Source organism: Mastigoproctus giganteus, chromosome 13, assembly GCF_048544385.1.
Source record: "Mastigoproctus giganteus isolate SK-2022 chromosome 13, ASM4854438v1, whole genome shotgun sequence".
Taxonomy (NCBI): domain Eukaryota; kingdom Metazoa; phylum Arthropoda; class Arachnida; order Uropygi; family Thelyphonidae; genus Mastigoproctus; species Mastigoproctus giganteus.
The window spans coordinates 46,880,767-46,907,086 of NC_143587.1; the positions used below are offsets into that span (position 1 = coordinate 46,880,767).

A 26,320-nucleotide genomic window follows, 5' to 3' on the forward strand; every position below is an offset into this window, starting at 1 on the left:
TGGGACCTATTGAACGTTTCTGAGGAAGAAATAATCCAGGAACTAAAGGATCAAAATGTCACTCAGGCCAAGAGAATTATGATACAAAAAGACGGCACCTTAGTCCCAACATGTAGCATAATTTTAACCTTTAGTTCACTGAATCTACCATCCTCAGTGAAAGCAGGCTATTTAAACTGTTGTGTTCGGCCCTTTATCCCAAACCCTCTGAGATGCTACAAATGTCAGAAATTTGGCCACTCCCAGACAGTGTCCCAATTGCAAGGGCAATCATCCAGCTTACTCCAAAGATTGTGATCTCTGGAAGTTAGGAAAAAAAAATACAGAAATACAAGACTGAAAATAAAGTATCTTTTCAAGAAGCTAGAAGACAAGTAAAATTAAGTATTCCAAAAACAACTTACGTTTCGGCTACCCATAGTTTCAAATCAGTAGCATGTCAGACAGAAGTGTCAGTCTCTCCTGACAAATCGATCGCCGACTGGGCTCAATCAGTACTATCAACTCAACCTACATCTGAACCACAGTTAGTGGACCAAAGTAATAATACGCCACTCACAGTTCCAACTCAAAACGTAACCCACAGTACAATGACAGAAAAATTGCATAAATCAGATCCTGTGGAGGTGAAACAACCAACAAGCATGGATACTGATGATATGCCCAACCAAGAAGATTTTCTTGAATTGCATGCAGATGGAGATATGGGAGATAAAAATGATTCAGGACGCCCTAATTTTCCCAGAAAAGAAAAATCTAAATCCGACCGTTACAAACAACCCACGTATAAAAAGCAGACAGATTCATCTTCCTCTTACAAAACCAAATAATGGAACATATTATCCAGCGGAACTGTAGAGGTCTTCACAGTAACTTAGATGATATATCCCATCGGGGCCAGCAGCACTGTTTTTCGAGTTTGTAAGAGATTGCTGCAGCTCAAACATGGTAAATGGTTGATTATAAGATAAAGCAGAATTGTCAGTGTAATTCAGTCTGGATTTCTCTGCAACTGTTTTACGTTTTTGGAATGTTTGTTCATAAGCATTACAAGAAGACAACAAAGAAAATACAATTCCCAGCGCATTTGATATTTCTGTGGGATTAGAGAGTTCCTGTCCATTCCAGTTTAGTAGCGGGGTGGATAGAGGTGGAAATTTATTGTTCAAACATTTTATTTTTCTCCAGATTAATCTGATATTGGTATTTTTATTAACTGATGTGGCGAATTTAATCCAAGTTTCTTTTCTTGCTTTGCGTCTGATATAGCGAGCTTTAGCTCTAAGCCGTTTATAGTTAAGATTGGAGGTGGTAGGATATTTGCGGAAAAGATTCCATGCTTTGTTTTTCTCTTTTTTTGCATTATTGCAATCTTCATTCCACCAGTAATTTATTTTTCGTCTATTTCTTGCTTGATATTGAGGAACTGCGACGGATGCGGCTGCCAGCATTTGATTCGTGATGTGCGAATTAATTCATCACTATAAACCTCTTGCAATGTGCTTGCAAGAAACTAATTTGACATCTCTGGTCTCAGTTTCAATCAAAAATTACACTGTATTCAGACAAGACAGGGCTGTCTCCAATAAACCTCATGGAGGAGTAGCGATACTCGTGGACCCAAGCATCCCCGCCAGACGTATTCCATTACAAACATCCTTAGAAGCCGTTGCCACCTCGAGTTGTTAATGGTATTACTCTTACATTGGTTTCCATTTATCTTCCGCCTAATCATCAATATACTATTCAGGAACTTGAAGATCTTGTTATGCAGTTACCATCACCGTTTTGTTTACTGCACATCACCCATTATGGGGTTCTCCCACCTCAGACAGACGAGGTAAGCTTATCGAAATGCTGATCGATAGGCAGAATTTATCATTACTGAATACTGGGTCTCCTACATATGTGCATCTCCCTACGGGCTCAACATCTGCTATAGACCATTCCATCTGTTCCCCAATCCTCTTTCCAAGTATAGATTGGATATCTCTGAGTGATCCTTATAGCAGCAACCATTTTCCATTAATCTGCAAAATTCAAACATCCTATTCCTTTCCAACAGAAAGTCCAATTAAATGGAAATTTTCAAAGGCTGACTGGGCACAATACAAATCACACATCTCATTTGACAACGATATCATTCAGTCCGGTTCCATCAATAGTGTTACTGAGCACATCACGAATCAAATGCTGGCAGCCGCATCCGTCGCAGTTCCTCAATATCAAGCAAGAAATAGACGAAAAATAAATTACTGGTGGAATGAAGATTGCAATAATGCAAAAAAAGAGAAAAACAAAGCATGGAATCTTTTCCGCAAATATCCTACCACCTCCAATCTTAACTATAAACGGCTTAGAGCTAAAGCTCGCTATATCAGACGCAAAGCAAGAAAAGAAACTTGGATTAAATTCGCCACATCAGTTAATAAAAATACCAATATCAGATTAATCTGGAGAAAAATAAAATGTTTGAACAATAAATTTCCACCTCTATCCACCCCGCTACTAAACTGGAATGGACAGGAACTCTCTAATCCCACAGAAATATCAAATGCGCTGGGAATTGTATTTTCTTTGTTGTCTTCTTGTAATGCTTATGAACAAACATTCCAAAAACGTAAAACAGTTGCAGAGAAATCCAGACTGAATTTCACTGACAATTCTGCTTTATCTTATAATCAACCATTTACCATGTTTGAGCTGCAGCAATCTCTTACAAACTCGAAAAACAGTGCTGCTGGCCCCGATGGGATATATTATGTAATGCTCCGAAATCTGGATCAAAGATCACTCACTTCGCTGCTCATATTTTATAATCTAATATTTTCTGAACATACCTTCCCAAGCTCCTGGAATCATTCATATGTACTACCGATTGCAAAACCCGGTAAAGATCATTCTGCTCCTCAAAATTACAGACCGATATCCCTTACCAGCTGTCTCAGCAAAACTCTCGAGAAAATGATACATCGCCGTCTCACTTGGTTCCTCGAGTCTCAAAACTTGATAAATAACAACCAATTCGGTTTCCGGAAAAGCCGATCCTCATTAGATCTCATGATCAAAGTCGAGTCTAATATCAGAAATGCTTTCATCAAAAAGGAACATCTCGTCATGGTCTGTCTTGACGTTGAGAAAGCCTTTGACACTACATGGCGTTTTGGCATCTTAAAGGATCTACATTCTCTTGGCCTGAGAGGTAATTTACCATATTTTATCCAAAACTTCCTTCAACGGAGATCCTTTCAAGTTCGTTATCGGGGAACCCTCTCTAAAATCTTTATCCAAGAAGAAGGAATTCCACAAGGGTCTGTTCTCAATGCTACCTTGTTTGCAATGAGAATGAATCATATAATATAACTCATTCCGAAAACTGTGGATTCATACCTTTTCACAGATGATCTCTCAATTTCTTGTCATTCTCAAAACATGCATTACATTGAACGGCAACTTCAAATATCAATGAATCGCATCCTGACACGGATGACACAAAACGGTTATAGACTATCCAGCCAGAAATCTACTGCCATTCACTTCTGCTCCAGACGCAATATTCATCCGGAACCCGAGCTGCACTTGAATAACCATCCTCTTCCCATAACTAATTGTATGCTAGGATTGTTCTTTGACAATAAGTTAAATATCCAAAAGCCCATAGAACATCTCCGGACTACTTGTCAAAAAAAACTGAACATACTCAGTGTTATCAGCCACAACATGGGGAGCAGATCGTTACAGCCTGCTTCATTTATATAGAACCATAATCAGATCACGACTGGACTACGGCGCACCTGTCTTCGACTCTGCTAGGGAGAGTGCTTTATCTCGCCTCAACCCTATTCAACATTCAGCTCTCAGAACAGCACTGGGTGCATTCAGAACGTCTCCAGTGCAAAGTTTGTATGTTGAAGCTCATGAACCTCCCCTAAATATCAGGAGAAAGATGCTGCTGCTGAACTATGCAACCAAGATCCAAAGCCAGATGACCCATCCTAATTGGTCAATACTTTACAATCCACAGTTTATGACCTTTTATAGAAACAAACCACAGTCAGTTCGGCCTGCTGGTATTAGGCTAAATCAACTAGCAGAAGATTGGGATATTCACTTCAATAAAATCTTACAAGATCCTATAGATCCCGACCCTCCATGGTCTGTCATCATGCCACTTTGTGACAATTATTTCCAACAATGGGGTAAACACTCCCTATCAGATATTAACATCCAACGGCTACACATAGCGCATACTCAACGTTATCCTGACTTCATTAAAATTTATGCAGATGGATCGAAGTCTGAAAGTGGAACAGGCACAGCAGTAGTACTCCCTGATACTATCATTTCTCTTTCTCTCCCAACAGAATGCAGTAGTTACACGACTGAATTATATGCCATAAAGCTTGCTATAGAACATATTTTCCATATGTCAATTCAAAAGAGCTTAATATACACAGACTCGCAGAGTTCCTTATTAGCCTTGCAAAACAACTCCCCGTCTAATCACCCTCTAATAAAGCTCATTAGAACAGAGTTGACACGTCTGAGAGAGCATCAACAAAAGGTTATTTTCTGCTGGATACCTGGCCATACTGGAATACCAGGTAATGAAATTGCGGATGATGCTGCCAAACATCCATTGAGCGCAGCCCCAACGAATTCCTTAGTACCGTTCATAGACTATAAAATTAAGATCCAAAGTATATGTAAAGGTCGATGGACTCTGCAATGGCAAGCGCAAATTCATAATAAACTTTTTCAAATTAAACCTATACCAAAATTATGGGCTTCCAGCCCCATTGCAAACAGACAAGAAGTAATTCTGGCCAGAGCCAGAATCGGCCATACTCATTTAACTCATTTGCTCCTCCTGTCAGGGAATGACCCTCCTCAGTGTAACCATTGCCATACACCACTCACAGTCAAACACATACTTCTGGAATGTAATCTGTATAATAATGCTCGGCTAGTGTCATTCATTTCTCTGTCAAGCTTAAAGGAACCTTTGTCACTTAGCCATATCATAGGCGAAAAATCAAATCTCGCAGAATTCTTCTCCTTCTTAAAACAAGTAGGACTGTATAGCCATTTCTAACTGATTCTACATGAACCAACATAGGCAATATGAATCACTTTTCTAAGTGCAATATGGCCTAAGTAGCCATTGCACTTAAAACCCCATCAACAACAACAACAACTGATACTGGTTCAGTTTTTTCTGAATATATGAAAAAGTCATACATGATGCCTTTTTCCTCACAAAGAACAAACAGTTTGTATCCCCACTTGTGTGGTTTGCTGGAATCATACTGTTTTATGCTGGATCTGCCTTTGAATGGAACTATTTGTTCATCCACACATAGCAATTGGGACATTAGAATTTCCTGAAACTTTTTTTGTAAATGATCTATCAAAGGCCGGATCTTTAACAAGTTATCAGTTTTCTCATTAGGTAAGGGTATTTGTGTATTGTCATTTAAGTGAATCTTGGACTTTATATTTTCCCATCTATCTCTACTCATCACTTCCAAGACAATAGGACAGTTTAGTTTGCCTTTCCAATACAAATGTGAATTTGTGAGCTTCACCATAGACATCGCAAGCAGTGTACCTAAAAATTCCAAGCTCCTGACTACTCAGTGCAAACTCTTATTTGGATTTTGCTGGATTGCATATAGATTGGTCCTTAATGATGAGCAATAATATCTTCCGAGAAAAAATGTCTAAAGTATTCAACAGGACGTTTCACTACCCCAGAAGGTTGTATTTGTCCTAACCACTCAGGCGTAGGTCTAGCTATGACCTCTGCTGAAATGTGTCTCTAGAGAGGAATTTCTCTTCAATTTCTTGATGTAGATGGCTTTGAACTTGTAGGTGTTGGAACTGCTGCTTCACTAGTTTATTCACCTTCAAGAACTGAAGTTTGTAGCTCATCTTTACTCGTACCATCATTACTAACCACGAGGTCTTCTAATTCATCTAAATCAGAATCATTGGGCATATACTCATTCCTATCATAGAAGGAAAATAAATATTGTTATCAAAATAGCTTGACTATCAATATAATAAAAACTTTACATTGTAACATATCAAAATTATCAGAATAAATATGTATTATAACTACCAATTTTATCCAAATTAGCATCTGGTCCCTTGTCCGAGTCTGTACTGCTTTCATCTATCTCATAAGTCCACCGTTTTCCATAAAACTTAGCACAATCCATGATGTGTAGATTTGTTTTAGTAAGTTCAAAAGACGAACGTGACGATTTCGTTATGTATAGAAAATGCTGAAATATACAAGAACTATGTTTTTCAATGAATGTTAATCCTCACTATGGAAACCACTGGTTTGTGGATATATATATACATACAAAAAATAACAGTACAATTTCGCTAGAATAATAGTTATCATAAAAAATACTAAGTGCCAAATGACCACTTAATCTTGAACACACAATCTGTGAAACATATGCTATTAGTCAGCTACTTACTGCTAAAATGCCTGACTACTAGTCTGCATTTGTACTAGTAAAGCGTGACGATTTTGTCGATATCGATGGCAGCTCCATAAACTTTCTATTTTCTGTATCAGATACGTTATAACTAAGCGTTACGAAAATGTTGTGCACGGCGTTATAGGGTTAAATAAAATTCTTTACAAAATTAGAAAGAATATTTGTAAAAAATTTTTTATAAGGGCTTTTCAGAAAATTTAAATTTGGAAAGCACAAGGACCATCTGCTGTTATAGAAATTGAAGTTCACGAAATTTCAAAAAATGAAGTTAAGCCCGAAAGGAGTAGAATTTGGAAGTAAGGATTATGAGAAGGAAGGATTATGAAATAAGTACCGTATTTCCCCATGTATAAGACGCACCTTTTTTCAAAAAATTTGGGGTCTAAAAACTGGGTGCGTATTATACAGTGGTTGTAGATTTTTTTTACTTGCATTTCTCGCTGTTTTGCGCTTGTTGTCTTTGCACTCATTGTTTCACACTTGTTACCGGTATATTAGGTTACGTTTTGCCACATTCTGCCCAGAAAAGATTTTCGTACAGTGCCGAATTCAAGTTAAAAGTGATCCAGTTTGCAAAAGTGAATGGAAATCGTGCTGCTGAACATAAGTTTGGTCCTCCTCCAACTGAGAAAACAATCCGAGACTGGCTATGGGAAGAAGAAACCCTACGTCACGAAAACGCCATGGCAGAAGAAGGCTGATGAAAAAGAAGTTACTGATGCATGCGTACACGCACCAGACTTGCCCAAAAGATGCCTGAAAGCTATGAGCAGAAGGTCCTTGAATTTTATCGTTTTGTCATTCAATGTCGGAAGACACATCAGTTTGAGTTGGGACAGATTGCAAATATGGACAAAGTCCCCCTTCAATTTGATGTCCCAAGTAACAGAACTGTTGATAAAAAGGGAGTGAAAACTGTAACTGTGAAGACAAGTGGACATGAAAAGAGCCATTATACAGTTGTTCTAGCTTGTTGTGCCGACAGAACCAAGCTGCCTCCTATGCTGATTTTCAAACCCAAAACAATGCCAAAAGAAGACATTCCTCGAGGAGTGATTGTCCACGTTAATGACAAGGGTTGGATGGATCAGGATGGGATGAAGATCTGATTTGAGAAAGTTTGGAGCAGGAGACAAGGTGGGCTCTTACGCAAACCTGCCCTGCCCTATTGGTGCTTGATCAGTTCAGGGCACACAACAAAAAATACAAAGATGATTGCTGCAGAGCAAAAAACAAAACTTGCTGTTATACCTGGAGGTTTGACATCCCAGCTCCAACCACTTGATGCCAGCATTAATAAACCCTTCAAAGCTGCCACGAGAGACAAATGGAACCAATGGATGAAGTCTTCTGGGGACAATTTGAAACCAGCAAGAAGAGTGAAGAAACCAGCTATAGGAGAAGTTTGTACCTGGGTGAAAAGATCCTGAGATAATATCAAGATTGAGATCGTTGTCAAGTCATTTAAGAAGTGTGGCATTTCAAATGCCATAGATGGAACTGAGGACGAGGCAATATAAGAAGACAGTGATTCGTCATCAGACACAGATGAGGACAAGCTAATGGATGGGAGTTTTGACAGTGAGGAGTTGTATGAATTTTATGATGAATAAAACTTGAGTTCAATAACTTTATGTAATACATTTTTTTTCAAATTTCGGGCCCCAAAATTAAGTTGCGTCTTATACATGGGGAAATACGGTATAATGGAAATAAGTATAATAAGTATATGGAAAGGCTTACCTGAATTTTAGGGGGGAGGGAGAGAGAGCTGGAAGTAGACTGGGATAGCTGAACTGGTGGAGGGCAACTGTTTTTATAATTCAAGAGTGGTGTCATTAATCAGGAATAAGAATTAAGTACTACCCTCTAGTAGGATTGACTTTAGCCAAAGAGTAAAGGAATTTGCTAGATGAAAAAAGGAATAGGCTAGGATGAACAGAAACTCACTTGATAAACAGCCTGTTATGTGGAGGTGAAACCAAATTCCATGAAAATCAGAAAATAGGCTCCTTGTTTATTGTTAATAGCCAACACTCAAAAATATGGTTAAATGAGGCTTTTTTTAAGGTCCTCTTTCTTCTGTGGATGCTCCTTTACATAGACAAATCACACTCGAGTAGAGCCTTCAAAGAAGCTGCCTTTATCCAGTTTGAGCATTGGCTATTAACAAGAAACAAGGGGCCTATATTAATTGTCTGAAAAATAACCTGTCTTAATTCCTAGGTAATTTTTATCTATCTGAGTTTACATGCTTCTCTGTAATCCATCCTTAATTCCTTATTTTTAATTTTCTCATTTTCATGGAATTTTTGTTTTTGCCTCCACATAATCTTGCTGTATTAAAATTCATTAATGTGACATCATAATGTAATCCTGATTTGATTTCTTTCATGATTTAACTTCTCCTATAGGTCTGATGATGGGGTTCAGTTTAACCTTGAAATGTGCACTATTAATCACAGATAATACAACTTACACCTAATACTTTGAAATTGACATTTGTTAATTTCAAAGTATTAAGTGTAAATTGATGTTTAACTCAATGAATATTAAAAATAAAAAAAAACTCACATTCTGTAACAGTGCTTTTAATTTCATTTAAATCATTTAATTTAAGAAAAAACCAAACATGCCTGAAACATAACACACTGTGTACATTAATTTCTTTAAGAAATGTTTGTAATCACCTTTGCTATGTGTCTAATTGAAAGTTTTTCTACCATACACCTCTTTATTGCTCAATTATATTTGCTGCCTTATTCCCAGGTAAATTTTCTTTTGCTAATAGAGTGGACACCTGTTGTTTGATGAAACATCAACAAGTCTCAAAACAGTTTGTGTTGGTGTTCTGAGTTTTAGAGAAATAGTGGACACTTTATGTTATTTTTTTGTTGATGCTAATTGCATGAAATTTAGGTCAACTCGTGGATAATAGTGCCATCTCTAATGTGAATACAGGCCTAACCATTTATAGCTAAAAGTTTACCTCTGTTGCTGTAGGAACTGAAGCTCCTCAGCCATGGGGAGCTTCAGTTCCCCATGGCTGGGGAACTTCAGTATGCTGTAACGCATACAGTGTTTGAATTATTTGCATGCTAGTATTAAAATGTAACATCATAACCACTTTGTTAAAAGAATATTTGCTCTAATGAGCTAGAGTATATTTAGAGGAAAACTACTAAAATTATTTTGGGTATTGAAACGATGATTTATAAATATGTAACACTTTTACAATTACTGACTTATTTCTTAGTTGGTATGTTCTTAGCATTAGCATTAGTAGAGGCATTTGATGCAAGAAAGCAAGCTTATGCAGCATCAGCCAAAAAAAAAAAATAAATAAAATAATAATAATAATAATAAATAAAAAAATAACCACTTCACCCCTCTGTTCGTTCGAAATACCTGTCCAGCTGAGACTTAAACTTATTTAGGTTATCAACTTCCACGACAAGGGATGGAAGTCTATTCCACCAACCAACCACCCGGTGGCTAAAGGCAAATTTCCTCACATCTATCCTGCATCTGTCTTTTCTCAATTTGAATTTATGCCCTCTCAGGTGATTATTCTGAGCAAGAGGAAGAATCCCATCAGCATTGAGCATGCTCAAACCATTCAAGGCTTTATACACCTCTATCAGATCACCTCGCTGGTGCCTAGTCCCCTGACACTGTAATTTGCAAAACTTAAGCCTTTCTTCGTAAGAGCACCTATTTGTTCCATTCACTAATCTTGTTGCCCTTCTCTGTACTCATTCCAGCATCTCTACATCCTTCTTGAAATGAGGCCTCCAGACCTGTATACAGTACTCCAGGTGTGGCCTGACCATTGCCTTATACAAGGGAATAATCACCTCCTTATCCCTGCTAGAAAAATTCCTATATATCTTCGACAATACACCATGAGCTACTCTTGCAGCCCGTCTGCACTGCTCAGAAAACTTCATATCTGCCTGCACAACCACCCCCAGATCCCTTTCATTCTCTACCACTGTCAGTGTAGTACCACAGAGTTGATACGTTGCTCTGGGGTTGCTGTTTCCCATATGTAGTACTTTACATTTGTCAATGTTAAACTTTATTTGCCACCTCTCAGCCCATCTGCTCAACCTTTCCAGATCCTGTTGACAACCCTGCCAACCTTTGTATCATCTGCAAACTTGGGCATTAAGCTTGATATACCATCATCAATATCATTTATAAATACAGAAAACAATAATGGACCCAATACTAAACCCTGAGGGACTCCACTAATAACATTAGTCCACGATGAGCAGTGTCCATTGATTACCACTCTCTGTCTTCTCCCCCTCAACCACCCCTTTATCCATAGCAGCAATTTGCCTCCAATGCCACACTGCTTCAATTTGTGCAGCAGTCTTCCATGTGCAACAGTATCAAAAGCCTTTCTAAGATCCAAGTATATAATATCAAAGTTATTCCCTGCATCCAGTTCTTTTGTGACTGCATTATAGTATCCAATCAAATTGGTCAGGCAAGACTTCCCCTTAACAAAACCATGCTGTGTCTGAGCTATAACTGAAGTCTTGTCTAGATGATCCTGCAGTGCTTCTTTAACCAGTGCCTCCATTAATTTTCCAGGAACAGAAGTTAAACTAACAGGTCTATAATTACTTGTGTCGCCCTTTGATCCTCCTTTGTGAATTGGGGTTACATTTGCACATCTCCAGTCTATGGGCACCTCTCCTGAGTCCAAGGAAGCTCTCATAATTATGGCTAAGGGTTTGCTTACTTCCTTTGCTGCCTCCTTTAATATAACTGGATAGATCCCATCCACTCCAGGTGCCTTTCTAGTATTTATCTTCAACAATTTCTCCTCCACTTTACTCTCAGTTATTACAAGATTCTCTAGCTTACTGCAGAGTTGAATACACCTCTGGCATTCCCCTCGCTGAATAACTCCTCATGTGTGAATGTCGATGCAAAATATTCATTCAGTTTGTTAAGCTACCTGAACAGGATCATCAACAGTTGACCCATCGATATCAAGTGGACCAATCTGTTTCATCCCCTTCCTTCTAGAGTTTACATAAGTAAAGAACTCTTTGCTGTTTTTCTTTGCATCCCTTGCCAAAGATTTCTCGTAATCTGCCTTCGCCTGCCTAACCTCCTTTGTAACTTGGTTACAGATCAAGTTGTATCTATCATAGGCTTCTGTGTCACGTGTTAATTTGTATGTATCCCATGCATTTTTCTTCTCTGCCATATGTCTCATTAGTTCATCTGACATCCACTTAGGCCTAAACCTTGAACAATATTTCTTAGTTGGTATGTAAAGCCTAGTAGCTTCCAAGATAAGTTCTTTGAATGCTTCCCATTTTGAATTTGCTGTTGGTAACATCATCAGTTGGTCCCACTGTATAGAATTTAAATACTGTCTCAGTCCATTGTAGTCACCTTTACAAAAGCAATAATCCTTCCCTTTACCCCTAATGGTAGTTACCTCTTTGAGTAAATTTCACTTTATGTTATGTTCTGCCTTTTAAAACTTCAAGGGAGGAAGAAGAAGAAAAAAGTTTTGTAATCAACTAAAAATGTGAGGTGCTATTTCTATGCAAGAATTAAAATAGTTTAAAAAATAATGCTCATTCTTCTTAGACAGAAAAGCAGACTGCAGTGTGAGCATTTTCTCAAACAAAAGTTTCCAATAAAAGGTTATATCAATACTTTCCAGGTTGTATGTAGCTCCTGCATCTGTCCTTCATGATGTCTGAACAGAATATTTTCCAGAAATTGACATGATTATTTCTGTATCCTCTCTCCTGCTCATAACTGCACTCCCCCCTGATCTATTGTTCATTGCTGGCAGTTATGGCAATACATTCTAGATTTAGCTTTAATATACAGAAACCTCTGAAATATAGCTCTGACTTGGCTGAACATAATCATCTTGTCTTAGTCTGAACAAGACCACTCCTTCCCTTTCTTTCCTGTTCATTGGAGACAAACTATTTTCATAAAATGAACTCAAATTTCTGTTACTGGATTCTAATTAATTTTGCCCCTATTTATTCCTTGAAGACAGGACTTGAAACTAGTCTTCTGCGAACTGTTTGTAGAAGACTAATTTTAAGAATAACAGACAATAGAAGATTTTCTGTTCCTCCTGAAACCAGAGAATGTTGAGTAGAAAGTGGAAGACCAATATCATGTTTGGTCACTATCATATATCAGATCTTTGATTTGAAAATGGAATCCCAAATTGTGTTCAGAAATTTTTTTTATGCAATATGATTTAGTGAATTGAGGATGCCTTCTTAGGATACACTGTTTTTCCAAATTTAGGACCCAGTATACTATGTAGAATTGACAGATTTTAGTGTTGCTTATTTAGGTTTTTATTTAAATAAAATTTGATACCTGCTTTATGTATATATAAAATCATATATTTTAGACATCCTGGTTAAGATCTGATGGACAGCCTGCTACTAGAGAACACCTCTTAATGACATTAGCTGATTTGGATACTGTTCTAATAAAGGCAACTTATACTACTGAAACAGCTTCAGCTAGGTAATTGTTTTTAATGCTAAATATTTTGATTCTATACTTATGATGCATGTGGTATTACATGCAAAAAATTATTAATGAAAACAAATATTATTGAATATCTGTGTGATAATATATTTCTATAGCTTGGGTGATGTGACTTTGGATATTGCTGTGAATTATCCTACTAACCAGGAATGGGCCTTTGCAGTAGAACAGTGTCGCTGTCCTATTGGTTATACTGGATTGTCTTGTGAAGATTGTGATGCTGGTTACACGCGATCAGGAGCCGGTTTATATCTTGGCCTCTGTGATCCATGCTTTTGCAATGGACATTCTAGTGATTGTGATCCAGAATCTGGAGTATGTAAGGTAAGACTTTCATTTCTTTTTCATTCACTGTGTTGAAAGATTTACTGAAATGAAACCTTTTGAAAAATGATTCATATTTATGGAAAATTTACTTTTCTTCCCAGTTTCGGTGAAATCATTGTCCTATCAACATCAAATAAATATAAAATTAAAATCTTTTAAAACTTGTAGAATTGTATTTATTCAATTTTTTTAGCTAAAGAATTATGTAATTAAGAAAAAAATGGTCAGTAACAAGATATTTCCTCTTTTCTCTAAATAATTAGCACTGTAGTGACCCTTTTTTTTTTTTTTTGATATTGGTAAGTCTGATTAAAATGATGAGCCAATTTAATAATTATTAAATGTCACAAATCTCATTGCCTTCTTCATTACTTTAGATTTACAAACAAAGATTTTCAAACTTTGTTATATTTGAGATTTATGATTATTCTGCTGGTTCTGAAAGTTATATTTTGAATTAAAAAAAAAAAAAAAGAAAGTTTTCAGCAATTCTTATTGAATTTTTTTTTTTTTTTCTGCCTCACTTTACATTACTGGCTCATGGTTTTTATAATATCTAAAGAGAATGAGCAAGACCGCTAGGTCCTAATTTTAAAAATCAATTAAAAATCAATTTAATGCAATTCAAAATTAAGTAAAAAATTAATTTAACGAAAAAATTGCAAAACGATTTTCCTTCCCGAAGTTAATGCTTTTCGACCATATGTCGTGATCACAGAAATTGAAATTACCGAATAGGGATGAGCATGAACCTTAAATAGCAATTATTTGTCTTTGCACATGCACGTAAAAGACCATGAATCAGAGATTAGATATGACCAGTGAACATTAACAGAATTCTCATGTAATCTAATTTCGACCATTTCTGCAATTAGTTTTGTATAATTATGTTGGACACTAAGTATCTTGGCTTCATTAAAAAAAGTATGTTTTTCGTTAATGGCATGAAAGACTAATTCTGATGCTGCCTAACGAGAAGCATGAACTGACGCTGCGTGTTAATTAACACGAAAATTGAGAGGAAACCACGTAGAACCCTGATACGATGAGTCGCAATCGCCACAAGAAATGTTGTATACCAGGTCATTTATTTGTGTTGTGAATGAGGATAAGACTGAGCGATTGTTCAGTAGTGTGTAATTTCTGTATTGGCCTGGCCACAATTTTAAATTCAGTATCTGTTAAAGAATCTGTTAAGCTCTTTGAATTTAAAGAATCTGTTAAGCTCTTTGTGCCACTGTTCAACATATGGGACAGAAATAAAGTATTTTTTGATATTACTATTGTTGGTTGGTGTAGTTTTTTGTATCCTATCCTTAGCTTTTACCTTAATTCGGTTTATTGTAGCAAGCAAGTAACCCATGTTTAAGAATTTGCTGGTTAATATTTGTATTTCTCAGCCCAAAGCAAATTCCATAATTGATTATTTATAGGCATTGAGAAATTGATTAAAAATAATCCATCTTTTGTAGGTGAACGGGTGGTAGCTGTTATAATGCAGAAGCATACCAGTGTTTGTGGGTTTACAATACATGTGAAACTGTATTTTATTCGAGTCCCGAGTAAGTCTGAAATTTATAAAATTTAATGACTTAGTATCCGTATTCTCCCTTTCCAATGCAAATTTGAGTGTAGAATGAATATTATTAAACGAATGTAAAATGTCTTGGATAGTGCTACTATCGGTAATAACTAGAACATCATCAAAATACCTCCCATAGTATGTGATACAGGGTAGAAAAGGCATCAAATGTATACACTCATTTGTTGAGAGATAATCTCCGATATAAAGCCACTCAGGTTTAATCCTATTGGCAAACCAAAAATTTGTTTGTATACCTTGTCTCAAAAGATGATATCATCATCAGCCATTTTCAGTCCACTGCAGGATGAAGGCCTCTCCAGCAACTTTCCAGTTCCTTCTGTTTTGAGTACTGGCCATCCATTTACTACCCAAAAACTCATGAATTTCATCTATCCATCTCCGCCTTTGTCTTCCAGGTTTTCTTCTAGCTCCTCTTGGGTACCATACTGTTATTTTCTTAGCCCATCTATCATCATGTCTTCGAGCTATGTGTCCCGGCCAAGGCCATTTTAGTTCTTTAGTTTTGATAAGAATGTCCTTTACTTGAGTTTGCTGCCTAATCCATGTGTTTCTCTTCTTATCTAACAGTCTGATTCCCAATATAATTCGTTTCATTCTTCGCTGTGTAGTTCTCAGCTTCTCTTCCATTCTTTTGGTGAGTGCCCAAGTTTCACTTCCATAAGTCATGGTGGGGAGTATACATTGGTTCATTATTTTACGAACTGGGATATTGCTCTTCAGTATGGACTATATTTCCTGAATGCTATCCATCCAAAATTTATTCTTCTCTGACTTCCAGCCATTTATCATTATTAAAGCTAATAACTTGTCCCAAATAAGTATATGACTCAACCTTTTCAATTACTGCTCCTTCAATCATTATTTCCCTTTCTGTGGCATACTTGTTCATCATTACTTTTGTTTTAGCCATATTCATCTTTAGTCCAAAATCCTTACTAACTGTGCATAACTGATTAAAATTTTCCTCTAATTCTTTGGGATCGTGGCTTATGACCACAATGTCATCTGCAAATCGTAAATGGTTTAGGTACTCTCCGTTCACACTGACTCCTTTCTGCGACCAGTCTAATCTTCTGAAAGCTTCCTCAAGGGCAGCAGTAAACAGCTTCGGAGATATTGTGTTTCCTTGTCGAACTCCTTTCTCGATTTTAAATTTCCTACTGTCTTTTTCTAGTCTAAAAAAGGAGGTAGCATTCTCATATATTTTATCTTTCCAGTGCCCGAAACATTGCCTTATGCTGTATGGAGTCAAATGCCTTTTCATAATACACAAATGCCAGGCATAATGGTGTTTTATATTCATTTGCTTTCTCCATTAGCTGTGATATTATGTGAAGGTGATCCATAGTTGAAATCCTGTCCTAAAGCCAGCTTGCTCTTTCGGTTGATTCTCATCAAGTATTCTTTCTAATCTGTTAGTAATGACCCTTGTGAACAACTTGTAGATGTGGGATAACAAGCTAATTGGTCTATAATTTCCAATTTCTGATTTATCTCCTTTCTTATGCAGCAAAACTATGATTGCATTATTCCACTGTTTAGGTGTCACACCTTTTCTAATGCACTTTGTGAAGAGCCTTGCCAGTTTTTGTGTTATGTCTCTTCCTCCCAATTTTAACAACTCTATAGTAACTTCATCTTCCCCCGGGGCTTTCTCATTCTTCATTTTCTTCAATGCATGTTCTACCTCATCAGAAAGAATATCGTGTATGTCGTGTGTGTTGCTAATTTGCAATCCATCTTCCCCACTGCTGGCATCATTCCCTCGCTCCTTGTATAATTCTCTGTAGTAGTCTTCTGCTATTTGAATTATGCCTTCTCTGCTGTTTATAAGTACACCATTGCTATTCTTCAGTTTCAGTATCATTTGTCTTTCTGTATTACTGCTCATGGCTGCTGATTTAAATCCTTTGTTTTCCCTTGATATAGTTGATATAAAGGTGATATAGTTGACTTCAACTAAGAGTTTAATTAAGTGAAAAATTTCCTTAATAGGAAGCGTTGTATAATTAATCGGTATTGAGTTTTTATTTAACATATCCCAAAGAATATCTAATGTATATTCAATGTTTACATTTGTATATAACAAGGTAACATCTAGTGAGAATAAATTATCATTATCATCAAGTCTACAGTCCTACAATAGTTGAATAGGAAATCCAGTCTTATGTAATTTTACCACACTGAAAAGTGCAGAAATATTGTATGTTCTGGCCTTCAATTCTTTTAACTGAGCCATAGTAATGTAGTCATTTTTTTGATACATGGTTAACATTTTATTGTATTGATTGACCAAATTGGTAAATAGTGCTGGGTCTACTTCAAGATAAGTGGAGTTATCTGATACAACTGAATCTAACTTATTAATATGATCAGATTTATCGAGTATTACCATTGTATGTCCGTTAACAGCTCTCTGAATAATAATGTCTTTATTTTCCCAAAGTTCAAGTAAAGCTGAACTATCATGAGTATTCAATTTAGGAAGTCGTGTTTCTTTTATGTTATTCACCGCTTGCTTAACTTGTTGAATAAATATATCTTTTTGTGTAACATTACAAAGTCCAAGATTTAGGCCTAAATGTATGTCAGATGAACTAATTAGACATGTGATAGAAGAAAAATGCACGGAATACATATAAATTAACATGTGACACAGAAGCCTATGATAGATATAAGCTGGTCTGTAACCAAGTTACAAAGGAGGTTGGGCAGGCGAAGTAAGATTACGAGAAATCTTTGGCAAAGGATGCAATGAAAAACAGCAAAGAGTTCTTTACTTATGTAAACTCTAGAAGGAAGGGGATAAATCAGATTGTTACACTTCATATCGATGGCTCAACTGTTGATGATCCTGCTCAGGTAGCTAACAAACTAAATGAATATTTTGCATCTACATTCACACACGAGGAGTTATTCAGGGAGGGGAATGCCAGAGGTTTATTCAACTCTGGCAGTAAAATAGATAATCTAGTGATAACGGAGAGTAAATTTGAGGAGAAAATGTTGAAGATAAACACAAGAAAGGCACCTGGAAGTGGATGGAATCTATCCAGTTATATTAAAGGAGGCGGCAAAGGAAGTATTCAAACCCTTAGCCACAATTATGAGAGCTTCCCTGGACTCAGGGGAGGTACCCATAGACTGGAAATGTGCAAATGTGACCCCAATCCACAAAGGAGGATCAAAGGGAGACAGTTAATTACAGACCTGTTAGTTTAACTTCTGTTCCAGGGAAATTAATGGAGGCGCTGGTTAAAGAAGCTCTGCAAGATCATCTAGACATCAGTTATAGCTCGGACACAGCATGGGTTTGTTAAGGGGAAGTCTTGTCTGACAATTTGATTGGATACTATGATGTAGTCACAAAGGAACTGGATGCAAAGAATAACTTTTGATATCATATATTTGGATATAGAAAAGCCTTTGATCCTGTTGCACATGGAAGACTGCTGCACAAATTGGAGCAGTGTGGCATTGGAGGCAAATTGCTGCTATGGATAAAGGGATGGTTGAGTGGGAGAAGACAGAGTGGTAATCAATGGACTCTGCTTTTTGTGGACTAACGTTATTAGTGGAGTCCCTCAGGGTTCAGTATTGGGTCCATTGTTGTTTTCTGTATTTATAAATGATATTGATGATGGTATATCAGGCTTCATGTCCAAGTTTGCAGATGATACGAATGTTGGCAGGGTTGTTAGTGACACTAATGACAGTACTGAGAGGTGGCAAATGAAGTTTAACATTGACAAATGTAAAGTACTACATATGGGAAGCAGTAATCCCAGAGTAACGTATCAACTCTGTGGTGCCACACTGACAGTGGTAGAGAATGAAAAGAACCTGGGGGTAACAAATAGATATTTATTGTATACCCAGTATAAAATGAAATATAAGTACAATTTCAGTTCAGTAGCTTTCGGAACTCGTGTCCCTTTATCAACTGACAAATTTGAATACATTACAAGCAAAGTGTGACACGTTACTCATTCGTCATTGTTGTAGCACGGACGTGTGCTGCCTTGCGCCAGTGATCATCCATCAATAAAACGGTTGTCTCCAGGATTGGATGTATACGCATGCCTTTCTGGCGATTTAATGCCTTAGGGTTGTTTATTATGTTTAGCGCCTCTAGCCATAGGCGGTGGCGAAAGTGTCGCGCGTGGTCCACTATCTCAAAGTCGCGCTTGGGGTCAAGATCGTGGTTGGTAGCCCAAAAATGTTCTGCAAGCGCGGACTGGTCAGTTACCACGATCGTGGTTGGTAGCCCAAAAATGTTCTGCAAGCGCGGACTGGTCAGTTACCACGATCTTGACCCCAAGCGCGACTTTGAGATAGTGGACCACGCTCGACACTTTCGCCACCACCTATGGCTAGAGTCACTAAACATAATAAACAACCCTAAGGCATTAAATCGCCAGAAAGGCATGCGTATACATCCAATCCTGGAGACAACCGTTTTATTGATGGATGATCACTGGCGCAAGGCAGCACACGTCCGTGCTACAACAATGACGAATGAGTAACGTGCCACACTTTGCTTGTAATGTATTCAAATTTGTCAGTTGATAAAGGGACACGAGTTCCGAAAGCTACTGAACTGAAATTGTACTTATATTTCATTTTATACTGGGTATACAATAAATATCTATTTGTTAAACTATGGACCCCAGTACTCCAGGCCCATTTGTCACTAACCTGGGGGTAATTGTGCAGGCAGATATGAAGTTTTCTGAGCAGTGTAGATGGTCTGCAAGAGTAGCTCATCTTGTCTTGTCAATGAAATACAAGAATTTTTTCCCCTTGTGCCCTTAAACTCCAATACCAATACAAGAATTTTTCTAGCATAAGGCAATGGTCAGACCACACCTTGAGTACTGTATACAGGTCTGGAGGCCTCATGTTAAGATGTATGTAGAGCTGTTGGAATGAGTAGAGAGAAGGACAACAAGATTAGTGAATGGAACAAAGGGTTGCTCCTACAAAGAAAGGCTTAAGTTTTGCAAATTACAGTGTCTGGAGACTAGGCACCTGCAAGGTGATCTGATTGAGGTCTATAAAGCCTTGAATGATTTGAGCATGCTCAATGCTGATGGGATTCTTCCTCTTGCTGAGAATAATCACCTGAGAGGGCATAAATACAAATTGAGGAAAGACGGTTGTAGGATAGATGTGTGCCAGTTTGCCTTTAGCCAGCGGGTGGTTGATTGCTGGAACAGACTTCCATCTATCGTTGTAGAAGTTGATAGCTTAAATAGATTCAAGGCAGAACTTGAAATAAGGGGTTTTTTTTTTTTTTTTTTTGGATGATGCTATATAAGCTTGCTTTGTTGCATAATGTGCCTTTGCTAATGCTAAATTCAGTATCAATCGTACACTGTTTCTTAGGTAGTTTTCGATGTGGAAATTAAATTTAATCCTTTGGATAAAAGTGAAATCTGGTTCTGTGACTGCATATATGAGGAAAGATTTGTAACCTGTTGATATGTCGGTTTGTTGAATGTTGCGAGAAAGGGTGTTCGTGAACTGGCTGAAGTATTCTGTGGAAGAACGTAATGTGTATGTTGGGTGGGGGGGGTTTCTCACCTAACTTGTCTGCACTTGGTTGCAAGCTCACGACAATGTGTTTGAACTCGCATGAATGTGGCCTGGCACTCTCAATAATGTATTCAATTTAATATGTCTGTTTTTATTTCTGAAGCCTGTGCTTCACATCACAAATCTATGGAGGTCTTCAATACAGACCAGTTGTTAGGATGCTGATAATTTTTTAATTTTTCACAAAGTTTTCTATCTGGGAAAGGTATTTTTGTTTATTAGAATACCGAGATTTTAAGGCAGGTTTAACTATATTACGGGATTTGGCAAGTGCTAGTTGCTTTATGCCCGAAATTTTATGATTTAAATTGACCCAGGCAAACTTCGGAATGATATTGTTTTGAAGGCAATATTTTATAAAAGAAATACGGTAAGTTTGGACTGAGTATCTTAGTGTTGTCTAGTATAATTTTGCACCAAGTTGTTCAAAAAATCCCCAATAATTGTTTGTATTGTTAACCCCATACCGAAAAAATGATACAATACTATGGCTCAGTTAAAGGAATTGAAGGCCAGAACAATATTCCTGCACTTTTTGGTCAGGTAAAATTACATAAGACTGGATTTCCTATTTGACCTGTTTCCTACAAAAACTTGGCATTGGCCACACCCTTTTGACAGGAAATTCAATTTGGGATTAAGAACTATGATACATTATTTAATAACCTTAAGGACTGTAGACTTGATGATAATGATAATTTATTACCACTAGATGTTACCTTGTTATATATGAATGTAAACATTGAATACGCATTAGATATTCTTTGGGATATGTTCAATAAAAAGTCAATACCAATTAATTATACGAAGCTTCCTATTAAGGAAATTTTTCACTTAATTAAACTCTTACTTGAAGCCAACTATATCACCTTTCGAGGCAGAGTATACAAACAAATTTTTGGTTTGCCAATGGGATTAAACCCGAACGGCTTGATATCGGAGATCTATCTCTCAACAATTGAGCATATACATTGAAGCCTTTTCTATCCCGTATCACATACTATAGGAGGTATTTAGATGACGCTCTAGTTATTATTTGATAGTAGCACTATCCAAGACATTTTACATTCATTTAATAATATTCATTCTAGACTCAAATTTACATTGGAAAGGGAGAATACAAATACTAAGTCATTAAATTTTATAAATTTCACACTTACTCAGGACTCGAATAAATCCAATTTCACATCTATTGTAAACCTATAAACTCTGGTATGCTTCTGCATTATAACAGTTACCTCCCATTCACCTACAAAAGATAGATTATTTTTAATCAATTTCTCAATGCCTATAAATATTCAATGACGGAATCTGCTTTGGGCTGAGAAATACAAATATTAACCAGCAGATTCTTAAACAGGGGTTGCCTGTTCGCTACAATAAACCGAATTAGGGTACAAGCTAAGGATAGGATCCAAAACATTACACCAACCAACAATAGGAATATCAAAAAATACTTTTTCTGTCCCATATGTTGAACAGTGGCACAAAGAGCTTTACAGTTTCTTTAAATATACCGAATTTAAAACTGTGGCCAAGCCAATACAGAAATTACACACTATACTGAACAATCGCTTGGTCCTTTCCTCTATTGCAATGCATCGTATCAGGGTTCTATGTGGTTTCCTCAATTTTTGTGTTAATCAACACGTGGCCTCAGTTCATGCTTCTCGTTTGGCAGCATCATAATTAGCCTTTCATACCATTAACGAAAAACATACATTTTTTATTCAATGAGGCCAAAATGTTTAGCATCCAACGTAATTATGAAACTAATTGCAGAAACTGTCAATTAAATTACATGAGAATTCTGTTAATCTTCGCTGGCAATATCTACTCTCTGATTCGTGGTCTTTTACGTGCATGCGCGAAGACAAATAATTCCTATTTAAGGTACATGCTCACCCCTATTTGGTAATTTTCATTCCTGTGATCACGACATATGGTTGAAAAGCATTGTCAGCTTCAGGAAGGCAAGTTTTTTTGCAATTTTTTACTTAATTTTGAATTGTGTTAAATTGATTTTTGTGTTCAATTGTGTTTAATTATTTTTTACTGTAATGAAAGATTTTCGATTTTTTAATTGTTTTCATTTTAATTTCTGAAGAGTATCGTATGGAAGTTTTCTACGTATCATATTGAGGTTAACTTCTCTTATTCCTGTACAAACCAATTGTTATTATACAAAGCAGACCTTAACTTTTAATGAGGCGCCTCCGTAGCCAGGTGGGAAGGAGCAGCAGTGTGTAGCACACGCTTCTTGATTAGACCGGGGTTCGAGCCCATCACCACCAAATACGGAGGATGCAGAAAGGTCAGGGAATGACCACCGCATATTCACGGAGCAATATGGCCTTAGTTGCTAATGCTCCTAAAAACCAAATAACAAATAACAAACTTTTAATGCCTGTAGATTGGCTTATTATTTTCCCTTCATATTTTGCTAAATTTCTTTGCAAATTGTACATGGTTTGCATGTACAATTTGCAAATTGTAATTAACTTCATTAATATTGTATGCATATTTCTTTAGCTGTGTGTTTTGAATTTTATTCTAATCAGAAGTAATAAATTTTCATTGTTGTATGCTTACTTATTGTTTTTCAAGTGTAGTCCAGTGTTCCATTTGTGTATATCAGCCATTTTATAAATTTGCTTGGAAATTGCTTGTTAATATAATTATTTTATGTGTGCATGCACATGCAGAGAAAACATAAAAATTAATTAGTAATCAGTTTGTGGTATTTAGAACATTTAATTGATTGAACTCATGCACATTCTATGCTTGTTTGCGTATAGCACTGATATTATATTATAAGGTTAACTCATTTTCTCAATTTACATATATACTAGACTGTGACGGAAAAAGCAAGAGTTTCCACAAAGATAGGGGATCCTTTTTACACAGTATATTTTCTGTTTCCCTAACAATAGTCACTGACAACTACCTCCTGTGTAACCAGCACATTCTGCCTTGGGGATTGCCACTGTGTTGCCTGATGATCAAGTGCAAGCTCTGGTGTTTGTGGGCAGCCGAGAGCTTAATGGGTACCCCAATTTAAATCCTCCCTGTTCTTACCTGGTCCACATTTTCACCAATTTTCATGGATACGAGACGTCTAGTCATTCATAGTCTTCCACATTCTCTCTTCCTTTAAAAATATTTTATGCCATTCAAACACATGGGCTCTTGCCATAATATTTTTTCCATAAACATGACAGAATTAAAACTTTCAGTTGTATTTTCTCTAGTTTTGTTAAAAATTTGAGGTTAATTTGTTGTTCAATTATTTTTTTTTATTTTTCTAGCAAACTACAAAAACAAAGTAATCACAACACTTGTCTAACTGCAAAGTGAATGAGTGTGTTGGAATAGGACTTTGCCAACAACAAGGAAAGGTTCAAGATCAACTGCTGTACCTTTGTTTCAGAGGTGGTGCTTGGTGTGTACTGGCAGTTCACGTTCTTGTTATTATCCTCGTTGACCACATCTTTTATCTTATGCAAGCCTCTATGTATGCTACTAGCATCAATGGTAAATGATGCAAGAAAGCAAGCTTATATAGCATCAGCAAAATAAAAAATAATAAAAAATCCCTACTAATTTCACCCTTCTGTACCCTCCAAAAATTTGTCTAGTTCTTTGAATTTGTTCAGCCCATCCACTTCTACAACAACAGATGGAAGCCTGTTCCAAAAGTCAACTGCCTGCTGGCTGAAGGCAAAAACTTCTGCACATCTTGTGCTTCAAAACTTCTGCATAAAATCTTGCAACCATCCTTCCTCAACTTGAATTTATACTCCCTCATGTGTGTAATCTCAGCAAGAGGAAGAATTCCATTAACATTCAGCTTATTCAATCCATTCAAGGCTGCAAACACCTCAATCAGACCTTCCCACAGATGCCAAGACACTGCAATTTGCAGGACTGAAGTCTTTCTAGGTAAGAGCACCCCTTTGTTCCCATCACCAGTCTGCTTGCCGTTCTCTGCACCCATTCCAGCAAATCTACATCCTTCTTAAAGTGAAGCCTGCTGACCTGTATATAGTACTCAAGATGCAACCTAATAAAGTGATCTTACAAAAGGATAATCACTCCCTTATCCCTGCTATCCAAAAACCCCACAAGCTATCCTGGCAGCATGTCTGCACTGCTCAGAGAATTTCATGTCAGACTGCACTATTACCCCAGGTCTTTCCATTCTCCACTACCCGAGTGTAGTACCACACAGTTGATAGGTTACACAGGGGTTACTGCTACCCATATGCAGTACCTTGCATTTGTCAATGTTAAACTTCAACTACCATTTCTCAGCCCATTGACTCAATTTTCCTAGCTCTTGTTGTGGTAACTCACCCTGATGACTGTCATTTGCAAACTTATTAAACCTGATATACCTTCATCAATATCATTGATAAACATTGAAAACAATAATTTGCCCAGTGCTAAACCCTGGGGAACTCCATTAATAACATAAGTCCATGAAGAACAGTGTCCATTGATTACCACTTTGTCTTCTCTCAGTCAACCATCACTTTATCCATAGCAGCAGTTTGCCCTTAATGCCACACTGCTCCAATTTGTACAGTAGTCTTATGTACAAGTATCAAAAGCTTTCCTGAAATCCAAGTTTATGATATCAAAATTTTCTTGCATCCAGTTCCATGGTCACTGCATCATAATAACTGATCAGATTGGTTAGACAAGATTGTCCCTTAACAAATTCATGCTGTGATTTCAGTGTAATTGCATACTTGTCCAGATGGTCATCCAGGCCTCCCTATCTGAGTGGCCAGGAGCATGAGTGTAGTAGCATACACTCTTTTTGAGTAGACCAGGGTTCAAGCCACTAACTGCTAAATATGGTTAATCTGCCAACGTGCACTGGACCAGCGTGGCAGATTATGGTCTGTTTCCCTCAACATGACTCATCGAAGAGGCTTCAATCCTGCAGTGGGTTGACAATGCTTGCAGTTTTTTTTTTTTTTTTTTTTTTTAATGGATTATAATCTTCCACGCTGGACCAGCATGACAGATTATGGTCCATTTCCTTCAGCGTTAATTGTTCAGGAGGCTTCCATCCTGCAGCGGATTGATAACAGCTGCTGCTTACCTTTTTGCTTACCTTGCACATCTGCAGTCCTTAGGGACTTCACCTGGATGCTCTCATAATTGTGACTAGGGGTTTGCTTTACACCCTTAGCGCCTCCCTTAATATAATTGGATAGATTTTATCCACCCCCATAGCCTTTTTTACATCCATCTTCAACAATTTCTCCACTTTCCTTTCAGTTTTCACAAAGTCGTTTATCTTCTCTGATGACTCTTAGTTTGATTAAACTTCTGGCATAACCTTCCCTAAAGAATTCCTTATGTGTGAATGTTGAGGCAAAATACCTATTCAATTTGTCTGCAGTCCGAGCAGAGTCCTCAAGTGGCCAAATATGATTCAGTCCCTTCCTTCTGCCATTATTATAAGCATAAAAGTCAGTTTTTCTTTGCATTCTTTGCCAGAGACTTCTAATAATCTGCCTTATCTTGCATAATCTCCTTTGTGACTTGATTGCAGACTAATTTATATCTACCATAGGCTTTTGTATCACCTGATAATATATATGCATGCATCCCAATAATTTATCTTCTCTGCCATGTGTATCAATAGCTCGTGTGACATCCATTTAGGTCTAAGGATAGGAAAAGCTAGTCTGGT

General features: G+C 37.1%; 1 protein-coding gene across 11 annotated transcripts in view; it reads left to right on the forward strand.

Moving 5' to 3' along the window:
• trol (terribly reduced optic lobes) overlaps positions 1-26,320 on the forward strand; it is a 1,731,230-nt gene that overhangs the window by 993,507 nt on the left and 711,403 nt on the right. For all 11 annotated transcript variants that reach the window (XM_090387691.1, XM_090387694.1, XM_090387699.1 and 8 more), the window contains 2 exons: positions 12,937-13,055; positions 13,178-13,403. In XM_090387691.1, coding sequence (XP_090243817.1) covers positions 12,937-13,055; positions 13,178-13,403 — 345 coding nt within the window. The remainder of the gene's footprint in view (positions 1-12,936; positions 13,056-13,177; positions 13,404-26,320) is intronic.